The sequence below is a fragment of the Saimiri boliviensis genome, chromosome 2 (genome assembly GCF_048565385.1).
Source record: "Saimiri boliviensis isolate mSaiBol1 chromosome 2, mSaiBol1.pri, whole genome shotgun sequence".
Classification (NCBI taxonomy): Eukaryota; Metazoa; Chordata; class Mammalia; order Primates; family Cebidae; genus Saimiri; species Saimiri boliviensis.
This window is the reverse complement of record NC_133450.1, coordinates 141,114,758-141,141,601: the sequence shown is the minus strand read 5'-3', so window position 1 is coordinate 141,141,601 and position 26,844 is coordinate 141,114,758. Positions and strand designations below refer to the sequence as shown.

The 26,844-nt window shown below is 58.7% G+C and overlaps 1 protein-coding gene across 5 annotated transcripts in view; it reads right to left on the bottom strand.

The window, feature by feature from the left end:
* Positions 1 to 26,844, bottom strand: part of SARDH (sarcosine dehydrogenase) — a 71,994-nt gene that overhangs the window by 1,329 nt on the left and 43,821 nt on the right. For all 5 annotated transcript variants that reach the window (XM_074394542.1, XM_074394541.1, XM_039461462.2 and 2 more), the window contains 5 exons: positions 23,451 to 23,598; positions 18,343 to 18,436; positions 4,968 to 5,130; positions 4,068 to 4,236; positions 1,720 to 1,855 (listed from right to left, as the gene is read on the bottom strand). In XM_074394542.1, the coding sequence (XP_074250643.1) occupies positions 1,720 to 1,855; positions 4,068 to 4,236; positions 4,968 to 5,130; positions 18,343 to 18,436; positions 23,451 to 23,598 (710 nt within the window). The remainder of the gene's footprint in view (positions 1 to 1,719; positions 1,856 to 4,067; positions 4,237 to 4,967; positions 5,131 to 18,342; positions 18,437 to 23,450; positions 23,599 to 26,844) is intronic.

Sequence of the window (26,844 nt, the reverse complement as noted above, 5' to 3'; positions counted from 1 at the left end):
GCTTGTGGCCTTCAAACGTCCACAGGCAGGCGCAACTCACAGCGGGCACCTGGCTTTGCTGACAAATACCCACGAGGCTGGAGCTCCTTCCCCACCTCGAGCCTTTCCCACCAGAGCAGGTTTCCCTGTCTTGGGAAGAAACCTGTTACCCCCTGGGGTGCTAGAAAACGTTTAACAGCCAGCTCTGGGGTGGAGCGGGCGTGACTGTGGCATCTGCCTGTTTCCACAGTGCAAACACTCTGGGCACCCCTGACAGAGGGGGTGGGAGAGGTGCACTGGCGGCTCCGGCCACAGCGGGTGGTTCCCCCCAGGCCCCTGGCTGTCCGTCTGGATGCCACGTAACCTGGGCTGCCCTGGTCACGTTGGTGAGGGACCCATCCCTGACTCGGGAGAGAGGCAAGCATTATTGTTCCTTGAAGAAAGGGCCTGCACTCCCCAGCCCACCCTGGCATGGAGCCCATAAACTCCGCTTCGGCTGGACCCCTGGGCCGGGTCAGGAGGTCCTGCCTGCTGTCCAGCCACGCCATCACAATCCCCGTTTACGAAGAGGACCCCAGTCTGGGCAGTGGCCTGTACGATGACCCTGCATGGTAGATGGGTGTCTGTCCACATTTCATAGATGAGGAAATCAAGGCCCCAAGAGAGGATCCTTGTCAAGGTCACAAAGCAAGTAAAGGGCAGGTCCCAACGGCTGGTGGCATCGACTGTGTCCTGAGCCTCCCAGCTCCACTGCGGGACTCAGTCTCATGGGCTGCCACCTCTCCATGGCTCCACAGGACCATGGCCTTGCCCAATGCCTGGCAGTGCCCCCTTGGGCCTGCGAGCTGAGCCTGCACATCCCTGCAGCTCCTGCTAAGGCTGGTCTGTCTCCAGGCTGCCCCTCCTCCTGACTTCTCCCAAGTGCTCCCTCCCTCCCTGACTCCCTCCATGTGTCCGTCAGGGGCTCAGCCTGGAAGGCTCTGGAGCCAAGCCAGCACCTCCCGGCCTCATTGGGGCTTGGGCCAAATGTCAGATCATCTCCCGTGGAGAGACGTGACCCTGCTCACTGGCACCTCCACTTCCAAGGGTCAAAAAGATGGGAAGAAGAGGTACAGACCACCCCTTCCCCTCCTGAGGAGGCTGCCCGCCGCCTGCCCTACCACTCCTGGCCACCCTGTTCTTTCCAGCCGGCTCCTGCCTCCTGCAGACAGTGGCCAGGGTCACCTGGTGGGCGTGGGGTTGCCTGCGGTCAGGGGTGTCCGGGTGAGAAAAGAGAGGAGGGTAGAAACACGGGTCTCCAAGTCTCTGGTCACCCTGGGGGCCACCCCTGCACCCCAGGCAAAGGGTGAGCCATGGGTGGCTTAAGGTTTGGGTCTCTGGTGTCAGGAGCCAGGCTGGCCAGCTGGCACTTCCTTCTAACCAAGGGAAGCCTGGAACCACCAAGTCAGATTCTTCCAGAAAGAAAACAGAGAACTGGGGAGTCCTCCACCTGCTGAGGCCTCTTCCTCTCCTTCTCCTTCCCCCCCTCCTCCCTCTCCCTCCCTTTTCCCTCCCCCTCCTTCCTCCAGCTTCCTCCCCTCCTTCCTCCCTCCATTCTTCTTTCTCTTCCCTCCTCCTCCTCTGGGCCCCACCTGTACTTCCTCCCTGTGCCCAGCACACTCAGGCCGTGGTGCAGGGAGCTGGTTTGGAGCTGGGGAGGGATCAGCGCTAGCCTCAGCAAGGCCAGAGAGGGGAACTCACCAGCCCGCCGCTGGGGTCGCGGATGTAACCATAGGCAATGGTCTTGTCGATGGCAAACCCAAAGTCGGCCCTCCGGACGTGGCCCACCACTTGGCCGTTCCTCCAGATGGCCTCCAGGCCGAACATGGGTACTTTGCTGGAAGAAGCAGTAGAGAAAGCTGGGACCCAGAAACCACAGGGTAGGTACACGTCCACGGTGGCCTGGAGGAGAATGGAGGGCTGCAGGGTGCCCACCCATCCATGGCTCCACGCAGATAGGGCTGGCCTGCTAGGACCCTGCTGGTCCCCAGAGCCAGCCCAGTACCTGGCTGGACATCTGGGCTCAGGCTTCGAGTGAGTAAAATGAATGAATAGAAAACATCAAACCCAGGAGTGGACTTTGCTGTTTGCAGAAGTGAGCCCCATATATTTGGGAGAGGCCCTGCTTCCGATTTCCTTCCGCTGATCTTCTGAATGGTTCAAACGTGAAACACGATGGTGGCTTGCTCTACTCTGGTTCTTTTTTTTTTTTTTTTTTTTTTTTTTCAGTGCAGTGGCGCGATCTCGGCTCACTGCAACCTCCACCTCCCAGGTTCAAGCGATTCTCCCGCTTCAGCCTCTGGAGTAGCTGGGACTGCAGGCACGCACCACCACGCCCGGCTAATCTTTGCATTTTTAGTAGAGACGGGGTTTCATCATGTTGGCCAGGCTGGTTTCGAACTCCTGACCTCAAGTGATCTGCCCATCTTGGCATCCCAAAGGGCTGGGATTACAGGCATGGGCCAGTGTGCCCAGCTGGGTTTGTTTTTTTTCGCAGCACAATACATACTTTATTCACGTGACTTTACTGCCTGTGATATAGGAATGCTCACTGTACAATTTTTAAAAATTGAAAGCAGGAAACAGATTAAAAAGTAAGCTAAAATCACAGAAAGGCCAGCACCCAGGGCTAACTGGTAACACTCCGGCCAGTCTGCAGACTTCTGGGTGACAGGTGATCGCGGCTGCAGCTGTGCAAAGGGTCACTGCCTAGAAGGGCCGGGTTGAGGCTGAGGTCGCCTCCTGCATCCACAGGCTGGAGTCACTGTTTGGGTCCCACTTGTCAATCGGATTAGGGCGAGGCTGGAAGGAGGTTTTGTAAATATCTTTGGTTTTGCCCTACTTCTCGTCCTCTACGTGAGGTCCCCGAGTCCTCACGTGCTTCATGGAGGGTCAGAAGGTCGGGGCCAAGCAGGCAGAAAGGGCCCAGGGACGCTGCCCCGTGCAAGGGGCCTCCTCTCCCGGAGCTGAGCCGATCCCGGGCGCCGGACGCATTGTGACTAGAGAGGCAGAGCCCGCAGGCACCCCGGGAGAAGCCGCAAGACAGTAACAACAGCGCTCTGCTCATCTTCCCTGCCCCTACCCTCATCACTCTGACACTCCTTATGAAGGCTCCAGAAATCTGGGAGAAGTGGCAGTGTTTCTGGCTGGCTGTCAGCTCCATGTCCACAGAGCCTAAAGCTGCCCACTTCCCCAGAGACCTGCACCTCGGACCACCGCCAGTGCCACAGGAGAGACTGGGAGCAGGGCCTGATCTCAGACCACCCTGCAACCCAGCTGGGACTCAGGTTCCTGGAATCTAAACTCTCCCAGGGGCCCAGGGAGCCCACGCACCAGGCTGCCAGCAGCATGCTCAAAGCCACTCTCCATGGAGAGAGCAGGGGGTCAGGGGGTCCTCAGGCAGGGTCTCCCCTTCCGCCTCTGCCAGGTGATTGGGCATGAGTCCCTGCCCCTTGGTACTGCGTGGTCTCTATTTGTAAGTGGGGATGGCGGCCCCAGCCAAGCCCCTCTCTCTGCATTGAAGGGCTGTGGGGAGGACTGAACCGGAAGAGGGTGAGAGGTGGTGGCACAGTGACCAGAGGCCAGGTTCCCTGGGTTCACTCTCCCAAGACCCTCAGCCTAGACCCACCACAGAGGGGTGGGCTGGGCTGGGCTGCGCCTGTCTCTCTTGAGACCTTCATTTGAAGAGCATGGAGCCTTCCCTGCGTCCCCACACGCCCTGATGGCCTGGGAGGGGTCCCCACCACGTGCAATTTTATGCTTCTCCCTGGGTGCCTGTTGGGCTCTGCCTCTTACGCGACAGCCTGTCCAGCGCCCAGGGTCAGCTCAGGTCTGCCTTTAACAGCATGAGAGCGGCTGGCAAGATGGCCTCTCTCTTTGGCCTTGATTTTCTTGTCTGCACTGGGCTGTCAGGTGCGTTCTGGAAGAGCATGGCTGACACATGGGAAGCGTCAGTACCAGGGGCCTTAGACTGGGGGACCGAGCAGCGCCTGCCTGCCCTGGCTATGGGCAGTTGCTTCCGGGCAGGCATGGGGCAGCGGGGCACTCACTCCTCCACGGTGAAGCACACCAGGCGTCGGCGGAGGCCCGCGGCCCGCTGCTGCTCCAGTGCCTCCCGTCCCAGGAAGGGCACGGGCGACTTCAGCCTGCAGGTGAAGGCCAGGCCTGCCTCCAGGGGGCTGTCGTCCGGCCTCAGGTCCGCGTGCCAGTGCCGGTAGCCTGCGGGAAGGGAAACCATGGGGTCGGTGCCACCTTGAGCGGGATAAGCCCTTTAGGAGGTGCATGAGGATGCTGCCCAAGCCCACCCTGCAGCCCCCCACCTACACCCTCAGAGCTGCTTAGCCACCCGGGCAACCCAGGAGGAGGCAGGGGCAGCCCCAATGCCAGAAGGTTCCCTGGGGCAAGCCCCCCAGCAGACTGCCCGTCAGCATTGCAGCCCTCTGCACCCTCAGGTGGGGGTATCAGGGAGGGGCTCATGAAGGGGGAGCTGCCTGACGCCCAAGCTGGGTGTCCAACACCCAGGGGAGCTGCCTGATGCCCACTCTGAGCCTCCATCCTCGCCCTGGGCAAGAGTCTGGGCTTCCTCCAGAGGCCATAGCACCTGCTGCCCTGGGCCATTCTTCACAGCTCTCAGGAAAACCAAGGCGCCCAATTCCTACCCAGCCTGGCCCTGCCCCCCAGGTGCCAGGCAGTGCCTCAGCTCCGAGTCCAGGTATGTGCAGATGTCACTGATCCCAACACCATCCCTGGGGCCCTGTGTGAAGACCCTGGGAAGCAAGAGGGTTTGGGAAATGGAAGCTGCCAGGTGCTGGGGTAGTGGGGAGGAAGTCACAGTGTGGGAAGAAAAAAGCCAGGTGACAACATAGGGAAGGCACACAGCTTCTTGGCCTCCAGGTGTCTTGAGCGTCACCCCCGCCCACCTCCCTGGGCTGTCCAGACCCTGCACTCACCTTTCTCGATGCTCAGGGAGTCGATGGCACGGTACCCTGCATTGATGAGGCCATGCTTGGCACCGGCAGCCATCACAGCCCGGTACACAGGCACACAGGACGCCTTCGGAATGTGAAGCTCCCAGCCCAGCTCCCCGACAAAGGACAGCCGCATGGCCCGGACCTGGGGGACAAGGTCGTGGCTTAGATATGGCCAGGCAGGATGGTTGAGGGCCAGGCCCTGGCCGCCGCCTCCTGGTGGACAGCTCCTGCTTCACCGTGACTATCAGCTGGCCTGGGGTCGCAGCTGGACTGCCACCAAGAAATGGGGTCTTCCAAGGAGAGCTCCCTCCAGCTGCTTTGGAATTCTTTAAGGAGAAGGAAGGGGTCGCCTTTGGGAGTGGGAGATGGCAGGTTTGCTGTCTGCAGACCTCAGCTCTTCCACGGGACTGGGTTAGCCTCCTGTCTGTCACAGCCTATGACCACAGCTGGTGGCTGAAAACGATAGCAGGAAACTCTCAGTTCCGGAGGCTCAAAATCCAAAATCACCGTGCGGGCGAGCCCCGCTGCATCTGCAGGTGCTGGAGAGGACCCTTCCACTTCCCGGGCCCTCCAGGTGTCCTCGGCCTGTGGTGCACCGCTGCTGTCTCTGCCTCAGCCCTCACAGCCTTCCCTCTGTGTCTCTAGGTCTTCTAAGTACACTTGTCACTGGATTTAGGACCCTCCCTGTCTCTCATCTGGAGACCCTGACGTTAACTACACCTGCAGAGGTCCCATTTCCAAATAAGGCCACATTCACGGGTTCTGGCGAGTTAGGATATAGACCCATGTTTTGGGGCTCACCATTTAGTCCACAGCAGGGACCTGGGGCCGGTGTCTCACCCTCCTTATGGCCCCGTTCCTTGTCTGTAAGACAGGGTTGGAAGCCCGGCTTTATCAGTTTCAGAAGCTCTGAGACAGGTCTGCGAGGAGCAGGGGGCAGGCAGCAGCATGGTGCAGGGGACATCACCCTGGCTGCGCTAGGTGGGGACAGAGGCATCAGGGAAGGGGACAGCCAGGCGCCAAGCTCGTTGTCCGAGGAGCCCATCACCACCATACAGTCAGCCCCGGCCTGGCACAGGACTCTGAAGATAGCCATAGCCTCTGCCCGTCAGGAATTGGCTTGACTGTAAGCACAACCATGTTCTGGGTGGGGAAGGTGCTGGAAAGCAAGACCCCCTCCCCGGGACGCCAGAGCAGGCCAGTAGGCAGAGTGGGATGGGCCTTCCAGGTGAGGGTGAAAGGCTCAGCACCGCGCAGCAGATGTCGTGGAAGGCAGGAGAGAAAGTCCTGTGGGGCTGTGGATATCTGACTGTGAAAGACACAGTGACCCCAGACCCTGCGGAAATGAGTGCTGATTATCACATGCTCATGGGCCGTTTCATCTCATCCCTCCACGGCCCATGCAATGGTGGAAATGCTGTCCATAAAATCTGCGGGCTGAGCAGACACAGAGGCTCCCAGAGGCACTGAGCGGGCCTGGGCACACGAGGCTCTGTGGAGGACAGCAGGTGTCCTTAGGAGGGTATGTCCCTCACACCTGCACACGGGGCTAGCACTCGGCCACATGGAGGCCACAGGATCGTGGAGGGGGGGGGTGCTCTTTGTGCAGGAGACGTGATTTTCCTGGCACACTTGGTTCGGGTGTGTGCCATGTCCTCACCCAGCATCTGGAGTCTGCGTCCTCATCTTCAGGCAAATGCCTGAACCCACTGGCTCCCAAGGGAAGGCCTGAGTGCTCAGCCCTGGGACCACAGAGCTCACAAAAGGAATAGGGCGAGCTCAGCAGATTGCAGGACCCCAGACAGCAGACAGGCCCGCCCTGTCCAGCTCCTACTGGGATGCGCCTGTAGGAAGGAGGGCAGAGGCCGCTCTCCCAACCGCAGGAGCAGCTCCTTATAAACCTGACACTTTAATCACATGGCCGCCAAGGGGCTAGACTCTTAAAGCTTTGGAAACCGCGCAAATTTGCTCTAAGTTCTCATTTGCCCAGGCCTCTTAAAAAACTCAAAATTGACACAGCAAAAGTACTGCTGACATTTCCCTGCTTCCCTGGTGCAAGCCGTAGGCCCCTGACAAAGATTGCCTTGCCAGTGGGGTTCTAATTTTAGACAAGCCTATGGAGGAGCTCGGGGCTCAAAGCCAATCTCATTTTCAAACGGCAAAAATGATTTTTAAAGTGCACCTATCTGCTGCCCTCCAACTGCGGATCCCTGTTCAGACAAATACCTGTCACCCAGCTCAGTGACAGGGTCGGTGTTTACGGGTGGAAGGGAGGAAGCAGTCCCATCCTTCCCGGCTCCAGCAGCTCAGTGAGGACGCAGTCAGCTGGGTCTGGGTCTTCCCCGTGCCCCGTGCACAGTCCGGCCCAAGAAACAGTCCCTGAACAAAGGAGGAAAACGGGGACCACACCTGCTTCCCGGCAAAGCGACGGGGGTCTGGGCAAACCCAGGGGCCCCTCTAAGTCCACAGAATCACTGGTTGCTGAGGCATCTCCCGTTTTCCTCCACTGAGGCAGTGGAGCAGGGCCAGTCCTCAGTTTCTCCAAGTGGGGACCCATAAGGAGAGCGACAGGATGAGTGAGGACATCCAGAACACGGACGTCCAGTCAGCCAGGCTTGGGTGGGAATGGCATCTCCCAGTGCCCACGGGGGTCAGCACACTTGGTCTCAGTGCCATCCTCTGACCAGTCAGCCAGGGATTGTGCGTGTGCACCACACAGACGGAAGCACAGGGCTCGTCATGTGGCCTTTGGCCACTCTGGCTCCGGTGGGCTGTGAAAGCCCCAGATGCAAGATGAAACTCCCGGCTGTGGATGGAGTCACAGAATTGTAGAAGATCAACAGGAAGGGCCTTAGGTCAGGTTTTGTTTAAAAACTTTCCACATCCTGAAAATTCCATGCAAAAAAATCGGCTCAAACTATTGAAGTCAGCAAAGTTGCAGGAAATGAAGTCAAATGACCCTCACGTATGCGGTCACGTGATCTCGAGGGCGCTGGGACCACTCACGCGGAAACCGTTTCCAACACGTGGTGCTGGGAAGATTCGGTAGCCACGTGCAGAAGAGGGAAGCTGGCCGCTTACCTTACATCGTGTCCAAAAACTAACGAGACATGGAACAAAGACCTGAGGGTACGATCTATAGCTGCAGAAGAAAGTACTGTCTTCTATACTCTAGAAGAAAGTACGAGGATTTGGAAAGGCAAGGTTTCCTGGACAGAACGCCGAAAGCACAGGTCACAGAAGCAAAACCCAGATGGAAGCACATTAATCACGAGCACGTTTGTGCAACAAAGGACACTAATAGTGAAAAGGCAATGCTCCTGCCTTGGCCTCCTCAAGTAATGGAGAGAATATTTGCAAATCTTACATATGATAAGGGCCTTCTACCCAGACAGAATAAAGAACGCTTACAACGTAACAATAAAAAGTCAAATACCACCATTAAAAATGGGCAAAGGGGCCGGGTGTGGTGGCTTACACCTGTAATCTTGGTATTCTGGGAGACCAAGGCAGGAGGACCACCTGAGGTCAGGAGTTCAAGACCATCCTGGCCAACATAATAAACACCTATTTCCACTAAAAAAAAAAAAAAAGTTGGGCACAGTGGTGGGCACCTGTAGTCCCAGCTACTCGGGAGGCTGAGGCAGGAGAATCACTTGAACCCAGGAGGCAGAGGCTGCAGTGAGCCAAGAATGCACCGTTACACTCCAGCCTGGGCGACAGAGCAAGACTGTCTTAAAAAAAAAGAAAAAAAAAATGGGCAAAGGACTTGAATGGGCAATTCTCAGAAACAAATGCAAATGGCCAAGAAGCTGAGGAAAAGATGCCCACACCACTGCCCACCAGAGGCAGGCAAACCCAAATCACAGGGAGCCATCACTTTATGCCCATGAGGGTTACCACCACACAAACAGGTAAAAGAAAGTCATGAGTGCTGGGGAGCATGTGGGGAACTGGGCCCTTGTGCTCTGCTGGTGGGAGTGAAAAACAGGGCAAGGGCTGTGGAAAACAGTATAGCGGGTCTTTAAAAAATTAAAGACAGAACTTCCATGTGACCCAGAACCCCACTTCCGGGTACACACCCAAAGGAACTGAAAGGAAGGATTGAAGAGGGATTTGCACACTCATGTGCACAGGGTTATTCACAACAGCCAAGCGGTAGACACAACCCAAGTGTCTATCAACAGAGGATGAAAAAGCCAGGCTTTTTACAGGTGTGGTGGCTCACACCTGTAATCCTGGTACTTGGGGAGGTCGAGGCAGGAGGACTGCTTGAGCCCAGGAGTCTGAGGTCAGCCTGGGCAACATAGGGAGGCCCTGCCTCTACAAAAAAAAAAAAAAAAAATTAAAGTTAGCTGGGTGTTGTGGCATGTGCCTGTAGTCCCAGCTACTTGGGAGGCTGAAGGGGGAGGATCACTTGAGCCCAGGAGGTTAAGGCAGTCACCTGAGGTCATACCACTGCATTCCAGCCTGGGTGACAGAGTAAGACCCTGTCTCAGAAAAAACAAAAACAACAAAACCCATCAAAAAACAGATGATGTACAGACAAAATGTGTTCTATGCACACCATGGAATGTTATTCAGCCTTAAAAGGGGAGGAAATTCGGATGCATACCAGAACGTGGATGAACACGTTAAAAACACATCATCCTGAGTGACAGGAGCCGGTTGCAAAAGGACAAATCCTGTCTGAGTCCACTCACATGCGGTCCCTAGAGTCACCAGATTGATTCATAGACATCAAGAGCAGAATGCAGGGCCGGGGGCTGGGGAGAGGGGAGGGAGTCCTTCAATGGGCCAGGGCTTCCGTTTCACTAAATGAGGGCATTCTGGAGGTTCGTTTCTCAACAACATGAACATACTTAACACTTAAACTAACACGCCAACCAACAAACCAACTCCTTTTCTTCCTGGGAAACTGAGGCTAAGGACTAAGTGACCTGCACTTTCTGACGTCCTGGGCCCCAGGAACTGAGGAGCCAGGGAAGGCAGGACCTGCAGACACAGAGATGGGAATTCAGGGACTGTGAAGGAACGCCCGGACCAGACCAACAGAAGGTCAAGGAGATACCAGAGACCTGGGAAAGGTGGTATTTAAAAAGGTAACAGCGAAGAATTTTCCAGAAGTGAAGATGGTCGGGCATGAGCTGTCAGATTGCAGGAAGCACAATGGTATTAAATGGGATAAATACCAGTGAATCCCTGGGTGGAAAACACTGGGGTCTGGGCAGGTATCAGAGTGGGCAGGGCGCAGAGAGGGTGGGCGGGGAGAACAGGAGGCAGAGAGAGGCCGGGCACGGTGGCTCACTCCTGAAATCCCAGCACTTTGGGAGACCGAGGCAGGCAGATCACTTGAGGCCAGGAGTTTGAGACCCGCCTGGCCAGCATGGCAAAACCCTGTCTCTACTAAAAATACAAAACTTAGCTGGGTGTGGTGGTGACGCCTGTAATCCCAGCTACTCGGGAGGCTGAGGCAGGAGAACTGCTTGAACCTGAGAGTTAGAGGCTGTCGTGAGCCAAGATTGCCCCATTGTACTCCAGCCTGGGCAACAAAGTATAAATAAATACATAGACAGAGAGAGAGAGAGGTCTGAAACCCTGAAACCATCCCTTGGTGTGGCACTAGTCAATGCTATCCTACTATAGAATAGTATCTTTGAAGCGCAGAGCTTTGGACATAACTGTCAGCCTGGAAACCCACCTCCTCCGGGGGTGAGAGGGATGAGGTGGACCGACAGTGTCCTCAGATGCAGACAGAGCTCATTATGCACGATTCTTGTTGGAAGAATCTGTAGAGGATGCACTTCAACGTCCAGCACCTTCAAGCCCGGACCCCTGACCTCACCTGGGTGCGGCTTGAGGGTCAGACCAGAGCAGACACCTGGCCAGGTGGGGGTCGAGCTGCAGGAAGATCAAGGCGAGGCGAACTCTGCCTCCTGGTCAGGAATAGGCGCTTTGGAATCAAACCCATGAAGGGCGGTGCTCAAGAGGACCCCTCCACCGATGAAACTAATCAGTCCCCTGGGGTCTGCGATCAGCAGACTGAGTTCTGCAAATAAAGGATTAGAGCAGGGGTCCTTCGTGGCCGAGCGGACCCTGCTGGGAGCCGAGTCCCCTTGCTGCTTGGCCCTGGCTGGGGGCGGGGACCCAGGACCCCCGGGGCTGCCTGGTGCCCACCTTCCCAGTGGCCAGGCGCTGTTCCGGCTAGTCGTCCTGGAGAGGAGGAGAATGACTCCTACAGCCAGCAGAGCCACCTGCCAGTGGTAGCCTCTGCTGGGGCTGAGACTCCTGGGCTGTAAGTTGTGGCAAGAGAGGACCCTTCTGTGGAAAGAGATCATGTGGGGTGAGGCTGAGGCCCGCCAAGTCCCCCTCACTTAGGCAGACATCGCTACTATGACCGTGGCTCTCACTCCAAATTGGCCTGAGGGCGCTCTCTTTTTGGAGGGTTCTGGGTGTCAGACCCCTCCAGGCCCAGGAGGGAGTTCTGCAGGATGCCACTGGTCCCCAGGGGTGAGAGATGTCTGCCCTGCCTGTCCTGTTCCTTTCAGGCCACTCAGGTGGTACACCCGATCCGCAGGCAGGCACAGAGGCCTGCCACCCTGGCCCACACAGCACTGGCACCCATTCCCACAAGCGTCCACCACCGTGGCCAGTAGGCTCGAGGCTCACCTGCTGCAGGGCTTCTAGGGCTCAGACCACAATCCCCCAAGCACGGCGCCTGGCGTGAGAACTCAGGACTAAAGGAGACCAGCAGGCCTCTGGGGCAGCCCAAGCCTCTCTCCAACCTCCTCCTCCCCTTCCGTCTTCCCCGGGCCTCTGGGTCTCCCTTTTCCACCGCTCCTGTGCTACATAAAGCTTTGATTAAATACATCTGGTGTGCTTTTCTCTTGTTAACCTGTCTTTTGTTACAGGGCTGTCACCCGCGCCCCTGATGATGGGTGAGGAGAGGGATCACACCTTTTTCTTTCTCTACGAGGGCAAGGTGAGAACCTGGAACAGATCACGCCTCCAGGGGCCCCACTCAGGGCCCTCTGCACTGGCTCTGCAGGAGGCCACTTGCCCCAGACAGAAGCAGCAAACCCAGGGCGGGACAAAGCTTCCAACTACCCACTACACAAACAACCTCAATCCAACCTCCCCTAGGGCAGCAGCCACTCCACGCTTTCTTCCCTCCCTCCCTCCCTTCCTTCTTTTTCTTTCTTTTTTTTTTTTTTTTTTTTTTTTTTTGAGATTGAGTCTCGCTCCTATTGCCCAGGCTGGAGTGCAGTGGTGCCATCTCAGCTCACTGCAACCTCCACCTCCCGGGTTCAAGCGATTCTCCTGCCTCAGCCTCCCAAGTAGCTGGGATTACAGGCATGCACCACCATGCCCGGCTAATTTTGTTTTTAATAGAGATGGAGTTTGCAGTGTTGGTCGGGCTGGTCTCAAACTCCCAACCTCAGGTGATCCGCCCGCCTCAGCCTCCCGAAGTGCTGGGATTACAGGCGTGAGGCACCATGCCTGGCCCCCTTCACACTTTCATGGCAGCAGCTTGACCCTTGACCAGGAACACTGTGCCCCCGCCTTCGGGTCTCTCTGGGCTGCACTGGGGAACCTGCCCGTGGCACCGGGTATCTGCCTAAGACCTCAGCCAATCTGCCCAGGTTCTACAAATCGAGTTTTCAGGCAGAGGCTGGCCTCCCGTTGGCGTCTGACTGGCACGTCGTGGTTATCTAACGCGGGCGGGTGCAGGACGGCTCCATCCTGAACTAATCGAATCCTAACAGCGCCTTGACGAGGACTTCTCACTGTCAGGAAAAGAGATTCAATTTCTGTTTGAGCTGAAATTAATTTTCAGAGAAAATCACTTTATCGCCATGCCCCGAGGAGTGCTCCCATCCCAGCACTGCCGCTTCGCAGCGGGGGCTGGCCTCGGCGGGGGCTCTGGGAACGCTGTGTCCGGCCGAGCAGAGCTCGGGGAGACACGCCAGGAGAGCACTGGCCCCCCCGGGAATCTTGCTGGCCTGGAGGTAGATATTTGGGAAGCAAGGACAGCTGTTCCGCTGGCTGCCGAGTAGCAGTAACGTCTCCCCACCCTGCTTGTTCCTCTAGCAGTCCAGGGATCGTGGCAGCCTGGGTCAGATCCCAGCCTCTCAGAGAAGAATCACGGCGGAGGAGCAGCGGCAGCGCTCAGCTGGGCATCACGCCCAAGGCGTCTGCTGGCGAGGAGGGTCTGTGGGCAGCGGCAGGCGCCCCCTCTTGCGCCCAGGACCCGGATCTGCAGCTCTGGCCCTCGCCCTCGTCGGCCCTCACGTCTGCTTTCCACCCAGAGGTTCTGCTGACTGCACAGCACACACATTCCTCTCCTGCATCTGCTGGGCTGGAATCCAATCGATCGCCTGTACATACTCAGCTCGGCCCCACGCTCCAGCCCAGCGTTTCTTCACGTTGAGGGATATGTCATCAACACATTTTTAAGCCAGCACAAGATATTATTTAGGAGAATGAAATTCTCTCTGGATTCAGAGACTCCAGAATGTCTGGGTAGACTTACGGAATGACCCGGAAAGAATTTTAGACATTGTGCTAGACTTCGTGCTATAGGTAGGGACACTGAGGCCCAGAGAGGCGCCCCGCAGATGGACGAGGCAGGATGGGAAGCCAGGTGTCCGGCCTGAGCTCCACAGAGCCTTCAGGGTCACACGGAAGCTTTGGTCCCAAACCCCCCAGTGTCTGTGGCTGACCCAATTCCCATCGCCGGTCTGCCTGTGAGGCCCCACAGGGGGAGCTGGCTGTGGCCAGTGGCTGAACCCCCATCCATCTTGATGGCCAGGAAATGGGGAAGCCACTGTGTCCCAGGCTGGGGCCACCTGGGAATGTGTGGCCCTGGCCGCTTTGAGGGACAGCTCCCAGGTCAGCAAAAACCATAACATTGACACCAAGAACCCAACACCTCTGCTCTCCTGGCCCCACCTCCCCAGGGCTCTCGAGAGAAGGCAGTGGTCCCTGAGGACGGGATCTGCCACTGCTCCATCTTCCATACCCTCAGTGGTGCCCATTCCTCAAGTCCCAGCCCCTTCTCATGGGAGCTGGACCCACCGGCCACCCAACTTCAAGCCCTGAGGGCAGGAGTGGTCCTCCAGACACATGCAGCCCTGACCACTGGGCCCACCCTGGCCACTCCGGAGAGCCACAGGGAGGACAAGGAGGGAGACGGTCAAGGAGGAGCCAGTGGGCTGCAGTCAGTGCTGGGCACCAGGGTCTTTAGGTGAAGACAGTTAACCCCAGCTCACCCTCAGCCTGCCCCCAACGGGCCCCGTGGACTCTAAGAACATGAGCATGGGAGGAACCCCACAGAACCAGCCACTTAGCCCAGGTGACAGTAAATCTGTGTGCTCTAACACTGTGTGTCCTCCTAAGGAGAGTGGCCCTGGGGCACCGGCTGTCCCCGGCCAGGAGCTTGTCCATGCCGACAGCTGGTGCCGTGGGGAGACAGAAGCCTGGCCTCAGCATGGGGGGCATCTGCTGCCCTGGTCCTGCCACAGGGCTGAGGTGTTGGCATGGGGACCGCAGGGACCAGGAGAATGCTGGTGGGGGGCGGGTGGAGCGAGGAGAGCCGATGTGGGCTCCTGGATCAACCACAGGCCCCTGGGGTCAGTCCCAGGGCAGAGCCCCCCCAATATGGCTCACACTTTGTTCACAGCCGAAAGGCGAGACACCTGGGCCTCGCCCCACCCTGTCTGTCTCCTGCCAGCACGGGACACCCGGGCCTCGCCCCACCCTGTCCATCTGTTGCAGCACTCAGTTCTCTGCAGCCACCTTTGCAGGGTTCTCGGTTCCCTGAGAACTCCTTGGCCTGTGTTACCACTCACCCTGCCCAGGACCTCTCTCCAGGACAGGCTGGGCTGTGGCTGCAGGTCCCTTCCTGGGCCCCAACCTCACTTGGGGTCTGAGCCCACCGAGGGCAGAAGCTGAATCTTCCCTCCCAGGACCCCCATCCAGCAGCCAGCAGGCTCCCAGGCAGCGTGCCCAGAGTCCACTCCAGAGCCCCGAGCACCGGCGGAGGGACCGGCGGAGTGCACAGCACTCGGAACACGTCCTTCAGTTTGGGGAAACGCTAGTGCCTGGCTGAAAGTCCCAAGTCGCCCATCGTGAGCCGACGGTGCCAGGAGGTCCGCTATGGAGGGTACGCTACGGAGACCTCCCGCGGCCAGCGGGCGGCCTGTTTCCAGGCAGCTGGGCCTCCTTACGCACGTGCGGCACCTCCCCACCACCCGTTTCCCTGGGTCCCCACAATCCGCACGCCAGCTGACACTCACGGCGCGCCTCCCGTTTCCCCTCCCACCCATCCCACAGGCAGCGACCCTTGCCTAGAAAGCTCTGCGCTGCTCTCCCACGCCACCTGAGACCTAGGGCAACACTGGGCAAGCGAGGGGCACAGAAATGTCCAAGGACAGAGAAGAACACAGCACACAGTGGCCCGCGAGGTGGGGCCGCCAGCTACACACACGCTGACCTGGGGGCCCAGCTCTCCTCTCTCTCAGCCCAATAGTCTGGGTCTATTGGGAGGACGGTGTTCAACAGAAGCTCCTCCAGGGGCCACTTCCAAAGCAAAGAGGTGGACCCAGCATGAAATCCACGCTCAGGGCGCGGGTGACGCAGCTGACGGCATTCCAAGTGGTCCTTGGAGAATGTTCAAAGGACAGAACAGCCACAACACTCGGGGGAATAAAGCCACGTGTACAATGGCACGGGATGCCCGGAGTACGTTTTAAAATCTGCAGCTAGATAGACGACGGAAAGAAGATGGCAGGTGACACACTCCACTGTCAACCGCGGTTTCCCTGGGGATGGGATTCGAGGGTTTCTTTTAACTCGTTGGCCGGCTATGAACGTCCCCAACAGTCCTCTGAGATGCCGCTGACCACCGTGTCCCAGCCAGACGAGCTTCATGCAGCAGCCCAGAGACCTACAGACCCAACATCCTTGTTCTGAGGGGCCAAGGGTGGTGGCCGAGGTGGGCTTGCTAGAAGTGACGCTGGCACTCGGGCCCTGAAACCCACATGCAGATGCAGTTACGGTGGGAAACTGAGCCATGAGCAGTATTTATACATAGAGCCGTCATGTGCTTTTTATACCAGTAAGCAGGAGACTCTGGGGACAAGTGGCCCCTGTGTCCGTCCCTGCACCCCTGCATCCCCACGCTGTGTCTGGCCTCGCCTGTTCCTCCGGGGAACATCATCCTGGAAGCAGGGTCTTTCTTTGTGTCAGCTCAGCAAACACCTGGCCTGGCCTGGTTTCGAGGCCACAGAGATGGAGGTGACCCCAGGCAGCCATTGCCCAGGCCTGAGGAAGCCACCAGGTCCAGGAAAGGGCTAGCCCCACAGGAGGGAAGGGGAGGGGAGGCAGCAGGAACCGCCTGTCCGGTCCGTCTGAGAACAAGCCCCAGCCGCCTGCTGCAGTGGCTGTGCGGGTGGGAGGCCAGGGTGCTGGGCCTCAGACGGCAGGGGACGTGTTCCCGCCTGGTGGTCTCCCCCTCCTGCAGCCAAACCACACAGAGGCGGCACCTATGCCAAGCCTCAGCAAGAGGGGAGAACCTGCAGCTCCCTCTCCTTCTGCAAACCAGAGCCCAGCCCCAGACAAAGCTGGATGCTGCATGGGCCCCACAGCTGGCCTGCTGGAGCTGGAGTCGAGCCGTCTGGAGGCTGTGTGGCCTGGCTGCAGCTGTGCTGCTCTCTCTAAGCTCCCACCCTCTCTGGTCCCAGTAGGCAGCTTTGCACCACAGAGGCAGGAAGCGAGCTAGACACAGCCGGCCCTGCCTCCTGGCCCCGTGCAGCCTCTGGAGAGGGGAGGTGGGCGCAGAGCCGCGAGGATGTCCCTGGTCTCGGGCCGTCTCCTCCCTGACAGTCATTGCCACGTAGTTTATCTGCTAACAGAACCCAGATTTGTCCCCCGGGACCTCCAGTCCTTCTGCAGGCCAGGATCTCGCTCCTCCCCAACCTTCCTCAGCATTTTCCCCACCCGAACCCCAGATGAGCATACAGGAAGGAACAGGGAGCTGTCTCCAAATGCGGCCGTGTACCCGCCCACCCCGCCTGGAGGCCACATCCGTGTCACTGACACATTTCAGGGGCTTTCTGGGTTTCTTTAGCCAGGTGGCCCTGTGCAGCTGGACCCATCTAGCCCCTCTGAGCTCCATCTGGGCAACATCCACCATGCGGGGCAGCGTCTCCTCAGCCCGAACCGTGGAGGGCTCTGCAGGCCCGGCCCCCGGCTGCCCCATGGCCCATACCCCGGCAAATAAGCAGGGTGATCGTGCACCGAGGTTCTCACGGGCAGTCCTGCCGCCAGCACACACTTGGCCACATCTGGACACACTTATGGCTGTCGCAACGGTGGGTGCCACTGGCGCCAAGTGGGCAGCAGCCAGGAGACCGCCACACACCTGCATCACACAGGAGAGCCCCACAGCAGAAAGGATCTGTTCCAAAAGGTCAGGTGTGCTGAGGTCAGGAGACCCTGTAACAGAGCCTCCACGCTGCGGTGGGGATTACATGGGGAGATGTGCTGTGATGTTCTCGGAACAGCGTCTGGCACCCAGGAGGGCCCCAGCAAACGGGCTGCTGTGCTTACCAACAACCCCTCATCTCAGCCTCGAGAAGTCAAAGCAGGTGCCAAGATGCCTGTTTTCCAACAAGGAAATGAAGCCCAGAAGAGGGATGTGCTGGCCCAGAATAGAACTTGGGCCCCAACCCTGGTCTCTGAGGGAGCCTCCTGCCTCAGGCTGGGTCCCACAGAGTCCTGGCACCTGACACCGCCACCATCTCAGAAGGCACGGGCCCTGGCCTCCCGGATAGGAACTTTCTCACGCTGGCGGGGGACGTGTGGGGTGCTCCTTAGTGTATGGGGTGCTCTTCAGGAACTGGCTGTGCTCCCACCTGAGCAGCCCCTCCTCCACATCCACGAGGGCGGCTGGAGGGCCGACACAGGGAGTGCTCCGGAGCCAGGAAGTGCTCAGCCGAGCCAGGCCCTCCTGTTTCCAGGGAGTCACACCACCTCAGGAGGGCTGCCCCATACTTTTCAGAAGGGGATATAGTAAGTGGTGACGCAGGGGTGAGGCAAGGCCGCCTTCCCCGGGACCGAGTCCCTGGCATGCACCAGGCACGGGGAAGAATGGAAGATGCTGTGACTTTGGTCCCCATGACCTCTCCATGCTCCCAACAGCCTGTGGGAGGATCGCCTCATCCACTGTCCCCCCTTCACAGTTGGGGACCGAGGCCCAGGGGGGTAAAGGAACCTGCCTGAGATCCCCCGGCGTGCCCCTCACGGCATGCTGCCACCCACAACTCAGAGGACGCGGCCAGCTGGAACCTACCAGGTGCCCGGCGGCCGTCACCAGCTTGTGGGTGGAGAAGGGGAAGGCCTCGTTGCTCAGGTCGGCATCCAGCACCTCCTGCAGAATGGCCCGGCTGCAGGCAAAAGCAAAGTGGGTCGGTCAGCAAGAGCTCAGCAGGGGGGCCTGGGCAGGAAAGGCCCCGGGGACCCACCATGAAGGGGACAAGTCCCTGTTCTCATGGGGCAGATGACAATATCCATGGATTAATAAAAGGTACACCAAGACAGATGTGCACTCCAAATACACATAAGACAGTCACCTTCCAGCGGGGTGACGCCGGGGCCAGCAGAACCGCTGGGGGAGGGAGACCAGACCTGGAGACAGCTCCCGTGGAACCCTCGAGTCAGGTGGGGGAGCTGAGACTGGAGCGGGTATCTAACCAGAGGATGTCCCTGAAGCCCACAGGCCGGGAGGAGCAGAGCGTGTGGGCCAGGTCCGCAATTCACATCCCCAGGCGCTCCAGGTTCCCAACTCTTCAGAGGCCAGAGGGCCCCAGCTCTGCTTCAGTAACCACGGCCGAGCGGGGCTGGCTCTGGAGGCCTCAGTGCTGCGCAGAAGAGCAGAGAAACCTGCTCTGGCAGAGGCGGACAGGAGCAGAGGCCGGCCTCTTCCCAGCCCCCTGCAGAAGGTGCTCTGCCCAGACACCACCCCGCTCTGTTCCCCGACCTAACCCTCCAACCAGGCACCTCGGCCCCCAAGTCCTGTCCGACGTGGGTACGAGACGCTGAGGCTGCAGACTTGGAGGGGCAGAGAGCTGGGCTTGGCACCCAGCAGGTGCTAAGAGCCATTTTGACCTCCTAGGGGACCATCACCTACCCGAGGGGACAGAGCCATTGCCACCTCCTAGGGGACTGTCACCTACCGACGGCAGGGCCGTACCCGAGGGCTGTGGGGGCCCAGGAATGTTCCTGAGCACTGGACGCTCTGTCCGTACTCGACAGTTTGCACAGACTTGCTGGGTCCCCCACTATTATATAAGCTCTGTGAGGGCAGGGCTTCGCTCCCCACTTCCCCTGCTCCACGGTGCCTGGCACCATATCCACCCTCATACTTGCCCAAGTACCGGAGACCTCACTGGGGCTGGCACCTACAGTCTTCAAGGAAGCCCTCCTGGGCACTGTGCCATTTGACCCCTCTTCTAGAGGTCTAGCCCTCTTCTGCCCTTCCACATTCTCACCCCTTCCCCTGTCCCCATTTAACCCTTCATCATCCTTCAGCTCTTGGCTCAGCTGTCACCTCCTCCAGGAGGCCCTCCCTGACTCCCTAGGTTGGTCAGGTACTCCTTGTCCAAGGTCCCATAGTCTCCTGCCAGGGTGTCTCTCACGTTGGTTGTACCCTCCCCCAAAGCACCCACCCCCAGGAGCTCCTTGCCAACAGAGTCCCCCATCCCAATGTGTCAGGCACAGAGAAGGCTCTCGGTGAATAGGACTGTGAACACCCTGGCTTGGCACAGCAAGGTAAGGCCCCTATTGCTAGGAGATGGTCCCCCACTTCTGCCCCTCTAGGGTCCCAGCAGGTGTTGAGACTGCAGGGTGGGCTACCCAGAAGTGCTGCTGACCCTAATCCCGATTGTCATCGTGCTGGGAGCTGCCACCCACGTCAGCCTGAGGTGCTCAGCTGTGGTACAGTTGGCCAAAACCCTTATGTAACCACCAAGCACCCACGTGGTACCAAGCCCTGGAGAGGGATAGCAGCGCCTCCAGACCCAAGGAGCACATGCTGTCTGCAGCCTTGAGTGGCAGCCACACAGAAGGCGTCTGGGCCAGAAGCCTGGAGCTGCCACCTGGACCAAGGCTTTGAAGGGCTCTGACCCAGGCTGTGGGTACAGCAACGTCAGGGGAAGCCCAGCTCCAGGGGCCCATGAGTTTCCCAGTCAGAGGCCCCGGTTCTAGTCCCAGGCTCCATACTCACCCCTCACGCCTTCCAAGCCAAAGTCCCTCATCTGTGGGGCCGCGGGCCGCTGTGAGGGCCAGCAAGAAAGCACACACAAAGCCCCTGGTGTGAACCATGGCCACAGCGAGGGCCATTTCTGGGCGGCACGACACTGTCTCTCCCAGCCACGCAAGGATATTGGTTTTGGTTTGTTTCATTTTGGTTTGAGACAAGGTCATGCTCTGTCACCCAGGCTTGAGTGCAGTGGCACAATCACAGCTCACTGCAGCCTTGACCACTTGGGCTCAAGCGATCGTCCTGCCACTGGCTCCCGCGTAGCCAGGACTACAGGTATATACCACCGTGCCCAGCTAATGGGGAAAAAAAAATTGTTTTTAAGACAGGGTCTTGCTATGTTGCTCAGGCTGGTCTCGAACTCCTGGACTCCAGTGATCTTACCGCCTTGGCCTCCGAAAGTACTGGGGTTGTAGGCATGAGCCACCGTGCCCAGCCTCCACCAGCACGTGAGGCTATTTGAGTTCACATTGACTAGTCTTAAAATTGCAGTCCCACTAGCCACGTTTCAAAGGCTCAGTAGCCACACAGGGCTCAGTGGCTGCCTTTGGACCGCTCAGTTATGGAACGTTTCCAGAAAGTTCCATGGGGCAGCAGCTCGTACAAGCCCTGCTCCCTGGTGCAGCAGGCATGCTGAGCACGTCCCGAATAACAGCCTTCATCGGCAGCACCAGTATTATTATTCATCTAAGAAAACTTGGGGTTCTATTTGAAAGCTAGAGGACATTTTGGAGGAGAAAGTTAAGAAATTACCAGGAGGCAGTGAGCTCCTCTCCCGCCCTGGCTGCCTCCCCCACTGCTGCCTGGAGCATCTTATAATGAGGCTGGGCGCCCCCGGCTGTACCTTGATCTGTCTGTCCCCCCTCCCTCACAGTCCACCTGCCTACCCCACACTAAAAATAGCCCCACTCCCTGTCCAAGGCTGGCATGGTGATGAAGCCAGAAGATTCCAAGGGCCGGGCCTTCACACCCCTCCCTCTACCCCAGAGATGCAGAGGTTGGGGTCACCCAGGCGAGGAATGAAAAGCAGCAAGCATGGTGGCTGCCCGTGGGCCAGGCGGGGGCTGCAAGGTTCCGCCGCATCCCAGCCCCTTCCCCATCACGCACCGGCACTCTCCACTCCTCCTCAGGCACATGGAAGCTGTCTCTGTCCCCTCCCTTCCCCCTGAGGCTCCCAGCACACCCCATCTGCTGTCTGGCACCAGGAGCCTTGCCTAGTCCATGGGAATCACCGCAACGCCAAACCCTCGCCCGTGAGCCGTATGGACTCGGGTCATTCTCCCTCCTGGACATCCCTGCCTCACCTGGCCTGAGGCTCCTCACAGGCCTGTTGGCCCCCTGCCTGCTGGCCCAGCAGCAAAGACCCCCCACCAAAGCCCAAGGCCGACCATGCTCCTGCTCTGCTCAGCACCCCTCCCTCAGTGGGGCGGCCGCCGGGCCTCCGGTATCTCACTCTGCTGCCTCTGAGACAGATCTTGCCGGGCTCCATCTCAGCCTCAATGCGTGCCTCAGACAAACAGGCACTTGCCTGCCAAGGGACCTTTGCACCTGCTGTTGCCACTGCCGGGAGCAGTCCCCCGAGAGAGCGCCAAGGCTGGGTCACTCATTGCCCGCAGGGTTCTGCCCAAACGCCTCCCGAATGCACGCTGGTTTCTATGGGCAGCCTCACGTGAAACCCTCGGCAGAAGCTCGACCTCTCTCATTCCATCCCTTCCTTCAGCACTGTCGCATCTACCGTGCGCCTCTGAGCACCGCAGCGCACACGCACGGACAGCCACAGCAGCCCGAGAGGGGAGCCACTGGCCCAGGACTTGGCGGGGGGTGCCAGGGAAAGCGGACCCCGTGGCGGGGTCTGGGCACTCCAGCCAGAGGTCTCGGCAGAACTCCAGGCTGACAGGTTATCACCTGGACACAGCCATGCTACCTCAAAGTGCTCACCTCGGCGACCTTCAGGCTGAAGACGCATCTCCCCGCAACCCGCCGCCCCAGCCCTCCCCACCTCTCCTCTTCTCCTCTCCCGTCCTCTCCCGAAGCTGCCCCCTTCATTTTCCAGAGATAGATCACCCCTTTCACACCCTCCACGTCCCCAGAAGTAGTGCACTCATCTCATGCCTCTTCCTCCTGCCGGGTCCAGCAGAGCCACCCCGCCCAGCCCCAAGGCAGATGTGACGGCAGGAAGTGCCCTGAGATGAGCGTCCTGGACCCCGAGCCCCGGGGTGTCAACAGTGGAAGGCCTAGACTAGGCCGTCTTCCCATGGAGGGTTTTTAACTCCTGAAAGAGGGTAGCAGGGAGCGGCGTGTGTGGGCTTCAGAGCCCAAGGGGCCGCATCCCCCTCAGCCCTGGCACTGACCAGCTGTGTGCCCATAGGCAAGTGTCTCTACCTCTCCGTTCCTCAGTTTCTGCATCAGTAAAAATAAGAACACTTATGACCACCTCAAAGGGCTACTGTGGGGACAGGAGATGTCGGCTCAGGCTTGGCAGGTCACAGGAGCTCCGTTGGTGGCTGCTGCCACAACTGCCCTTCCTCTGTGTCCCCCACCCCAGTCTCTTCTCCGAAACATAGTCAGAGGGTGCTTTCCAAGGTGCACACCTGCTCAGCTGTCCTTTTGCCCAAGACACTTCAGCGGCCGCGTGCATGAGGCGGCATCTGAGGGTCTTCCCAGCTCCTGCTTTCTCATGGGTGGGAACACAGCCAGCAAGTGTTTGGAGAAGGAATGAATGCATGCGTGGATAAGCCACACGGAGACCTTGTCATGGGAGGTGTTTAGGAAGGAACCAGGGACCCATCAGCGAAGGAAGTTATTCTGCCCATGTAGCAGGGCGAAGCCTGGCCTGGTTCTGCCCACTCTGGGAGGGAGGGCGGTAATTCCTCTACCGCACTGGCGATGAGACCACCCTCCCGTCTGGGATCCTGGGGTCCTCAGTGACTGAGCAGCCGTCAAGTTCAGTCTGACTTGTGTTATGGGCTTATCTGCATTTCAGGGCCTTGTAGATTATTCAGAGTGCCACCTCTGGGTTTACCAGAGCAGTTAACTATTCAGAATGCCCCATTCTGGACAAGCCGTTCTGACCAAGGGCCCATGGGAGGGCCTGGGTCCAGGAAGCAAGTGCGCCCAGCGCAGGCTCCCTGTCCTCTCACCTGGCAGGGCCCTGGATGCTGATCATGCCCAGGTCCTCAGAGCTGTCGATGAGCTGGCACCGGAACTTCCGGTCCTGCAGCACCGTGGTGATGTGGGACCAGTTGTGCTGGGCCACGGCCCCGCCCACGGCCAGGTAGTAACCGTCCCCTGGAAGAGAAGGACTGGCCTTAGATCAGGATTTCAGGGCGAGGCGAGGACAGTGAGGGTGGCCCAAGGGTCTCCCGGCTGAGAAAACCAATGCCCTTTCAGGGGCCTGCACCTTCACAGAGCCCAGGCACCAATCTGCCCCTCCCTCGGGCCCCCGGGGCCACACCCTGCACAGAATGTCCTCTGAGCCATGTGGGTTGGAAGAAGGACCTGCTTCTCAACCCCGACCACCCACACCCCTGCACACACCTCACAGAGACGCTCCCACCCCCGGGAGGACACTGTCTTGGGAACCATAGGCCCAGGCCAGCCTGGCCCAGATGCAGCTCTGTGGCTTGCTAGCCTCACCTCTTCCACCTCTGAGACTCCGTTTTCTCATCTGTCAAAGGGGCAGACCTACGACATCCGGCCCCAAGGGCTGTTGGGAGCATCCCTTGGACGAAAGACCTTTCAGGGCCCCAGCCAGGCTGTTCCCTCCCTCCCTTCTCTTAACACCATGAGCATAATGGAGCATGAAGGCAGAGACAAGCCAGTCCTCAAGGGGCTCCCCGACCCCTGGACTGGGGCCATTTCTGGATGGTGTGCTCAGCCCCATGACAGACACCCCATCTCACCCCCCCAACACACACACACACACACACACACACACACAGTGACTCTCAGGCCCCTGGCTCCTCAGTGGCCCCCTGGTCTGCAACCATCCCCGGCCTCTTCTAGGAGGGCATCAGAGCTACCAAGGCCGATAGGTACCCAGGGAGACAGCAGCGGTGGGCCTGGCTCCTACGGGCCGGGCCATCCATGACCAACTTCCCTGAAAACAAAATGCCAGTCCTGAGGCCACGGGTCAGGCCAGGTCCAGGCCCGGTCTGTGAAGCCAACGAGGCAGGGAGCGGTCGGAAGACGGGTGGCTGGGGGCTTGCGCCACCCGCACTGGGTGAGGGGAGCTGAGCGCTGTGCCCCTTATCTGGTGCTTTTCAGTATCATTGGAATGGCTCCCAGGAGCATGTATCCGCTTATCCTCTTACAAAAAAGATCAATAAAGATCATTTAAAGTTACTTTTAAGATTGACAGCTGCTTTGCACGCCACTTTGATCACATGTAACTCATCCCATTCTCCTGACTTCACGGTGATCTGATGTAGCATGCGTAATCGGCACACGTATTAGATGCGTGCATACTGAATGCCCATGCATATTCATAACTCAGTGCCGTTTTGAAGCCTGAAAGTGAAACAAAGCCCACATGGTGTCTCCTCCTGTTGAGTGGTCCCCGGGACCCGCAGAGCCCTGGGGGATGTGACTCACGGCGCTGACTCCTTCACACCCACCGAGTGAAACGTTCCCAGCTTAACCAGCTCCACGGCTCCCCAGCACTCAGCTCCAGGAATCCCCCAGAATCCTCTGGAAAGCTAACTGTGCACCACTGGGAGATGGTTCAGTGTTCAAAGCACTTTCCTGACAGCTCCTCCTTATGACAGGGGACTAGCAAGGTCCTCATTCCCCAGCCAGGGAAACTGAGGCTCAGGGAGGCTGCTCCCCCGCCTCCTAGCACCTCCAGGCTCTGACCCAATTCTCTATAGCAGCTCAGGGAGGTGAGTCCGCCTCACTCCATTTCCCAGTTGGGGAAAACTGAGGCTCAGAGAGGCAGGTCATTGAGCCAGGCAGTGGCAGGGCCTGGGCTAGGACTTTGGTGACCTGTGTCCTCATTTTGGCCCCCCTACTGTCTCCCCAGTTAGACTCACTGTGTCTATGGCTCTGGGCTGTGCCGGGGCCTCCGCTCTCCTGGGGGCTGACGCCCAGCTCCTCACAGGCACCATGCCTCTCAGCTGAGGGAGTCCATTTCGGTTGGATGAGTTAGAGAGGACAAGCGATGGGCAGGTCACACTGGTTCTGACCTCCACACTCTTCCAGCCAGCAGCTCCTACCCATCCTTCAGAGCTCAGGCCGCCGCCTCCTCCAGGACGCCTTGCTCATCCCAGCTCAGCGGCTATGCACGGCCTTCCCTAACACCTCGCCCTTTGACATCCCCTTGCACATCTCCCTCTGGGGGTTACAGGCCCTTTCCTGCACCCATCTGTGCACAGAGCTCATTGGGGTGACCCCGAAGCCTCACCAGCCTCTTTCAACTCCTCCTGGCTCTGGTTGCCCTGGCACTGCCACATAGTCAAGGCGCCACAATGACTGTTGAGGGAATGAGGATGAGCTCACGGATCCATGAAGCACATGCGATCTGGCTCAGCCCAGGGCTCGACCAGCCTCCAAATCACCAACGGCAGGAGGGAAGGGAGGACCCGTGCTGTGCACCCCGCAGAAGCCCTCAGGCACGATCTCAGCCTCATCCCCCGCTACAGGACCCTGACACACTCACAGCCTCATCCACACCATAGGACCCTCCCTCACACTCACAGCCTCATCCTCACCATAGAACACTCACTCACACTCACAGCCTCATCCACACCATAGGACACTCCCTCACACTCACAGCCTCATCCTCACCATAGGACACTCCCTCACACTCACAGCCTCATCCTCACCATAGAACACTCACTCACACTCACAGCCTCATCCACACCATAGGACACTCCCTCACACTCACAGCCTCATCCTCACCATAGGACACTCCCTCACACTCACAGCCTCATCCTCACCATAGAACACTCACTCACACTCACAGCCTCATCCACACCATAGGACACTCACTCACACTCACAGCCTCATCCCCCATGACAGGACTCCTCACTCACACTCACAGCCTCATCCCCCAAAACAGGACCCATTCCTCACACTCACAGACTCATTTTCACCATAGGACCCTCACTCACACTCACAGTTTAACCCTCACCACAGGACCCTCCCTCACACTCACAGCCTCATCTCCAAGCTGCTGGGCTCACCTCAGTACTCCCTGTTTTCGGCAGCACCCTGGAGGCCCAGGAGTCCCTGCCAGCCCCCAGCCTCAGAGACGCCCTGGGCAGTGAGCAACCTGTCTTTCCACCCTGGCCCCCCATATCTCACCTCCTCTGGTCTTCATTTTTCTTCCTGACCCATCTCACTCCCTGCCCCTTTCATTTATCTCAGTTTTTTCATCCTCCTTCCTCTCCAAAGTGTCACGTCCACGTGGGCGGGAACTTCTGTGTTGGGTTCATTGCCCGGTCCTCGCTGCCTTGTGCTGAGCCTTACACACAGTTGGTGCCCCCAGGACTGCTGCTGCAGGTGTTGGTTCTGAGCAGATCATGAAGGAGCCCC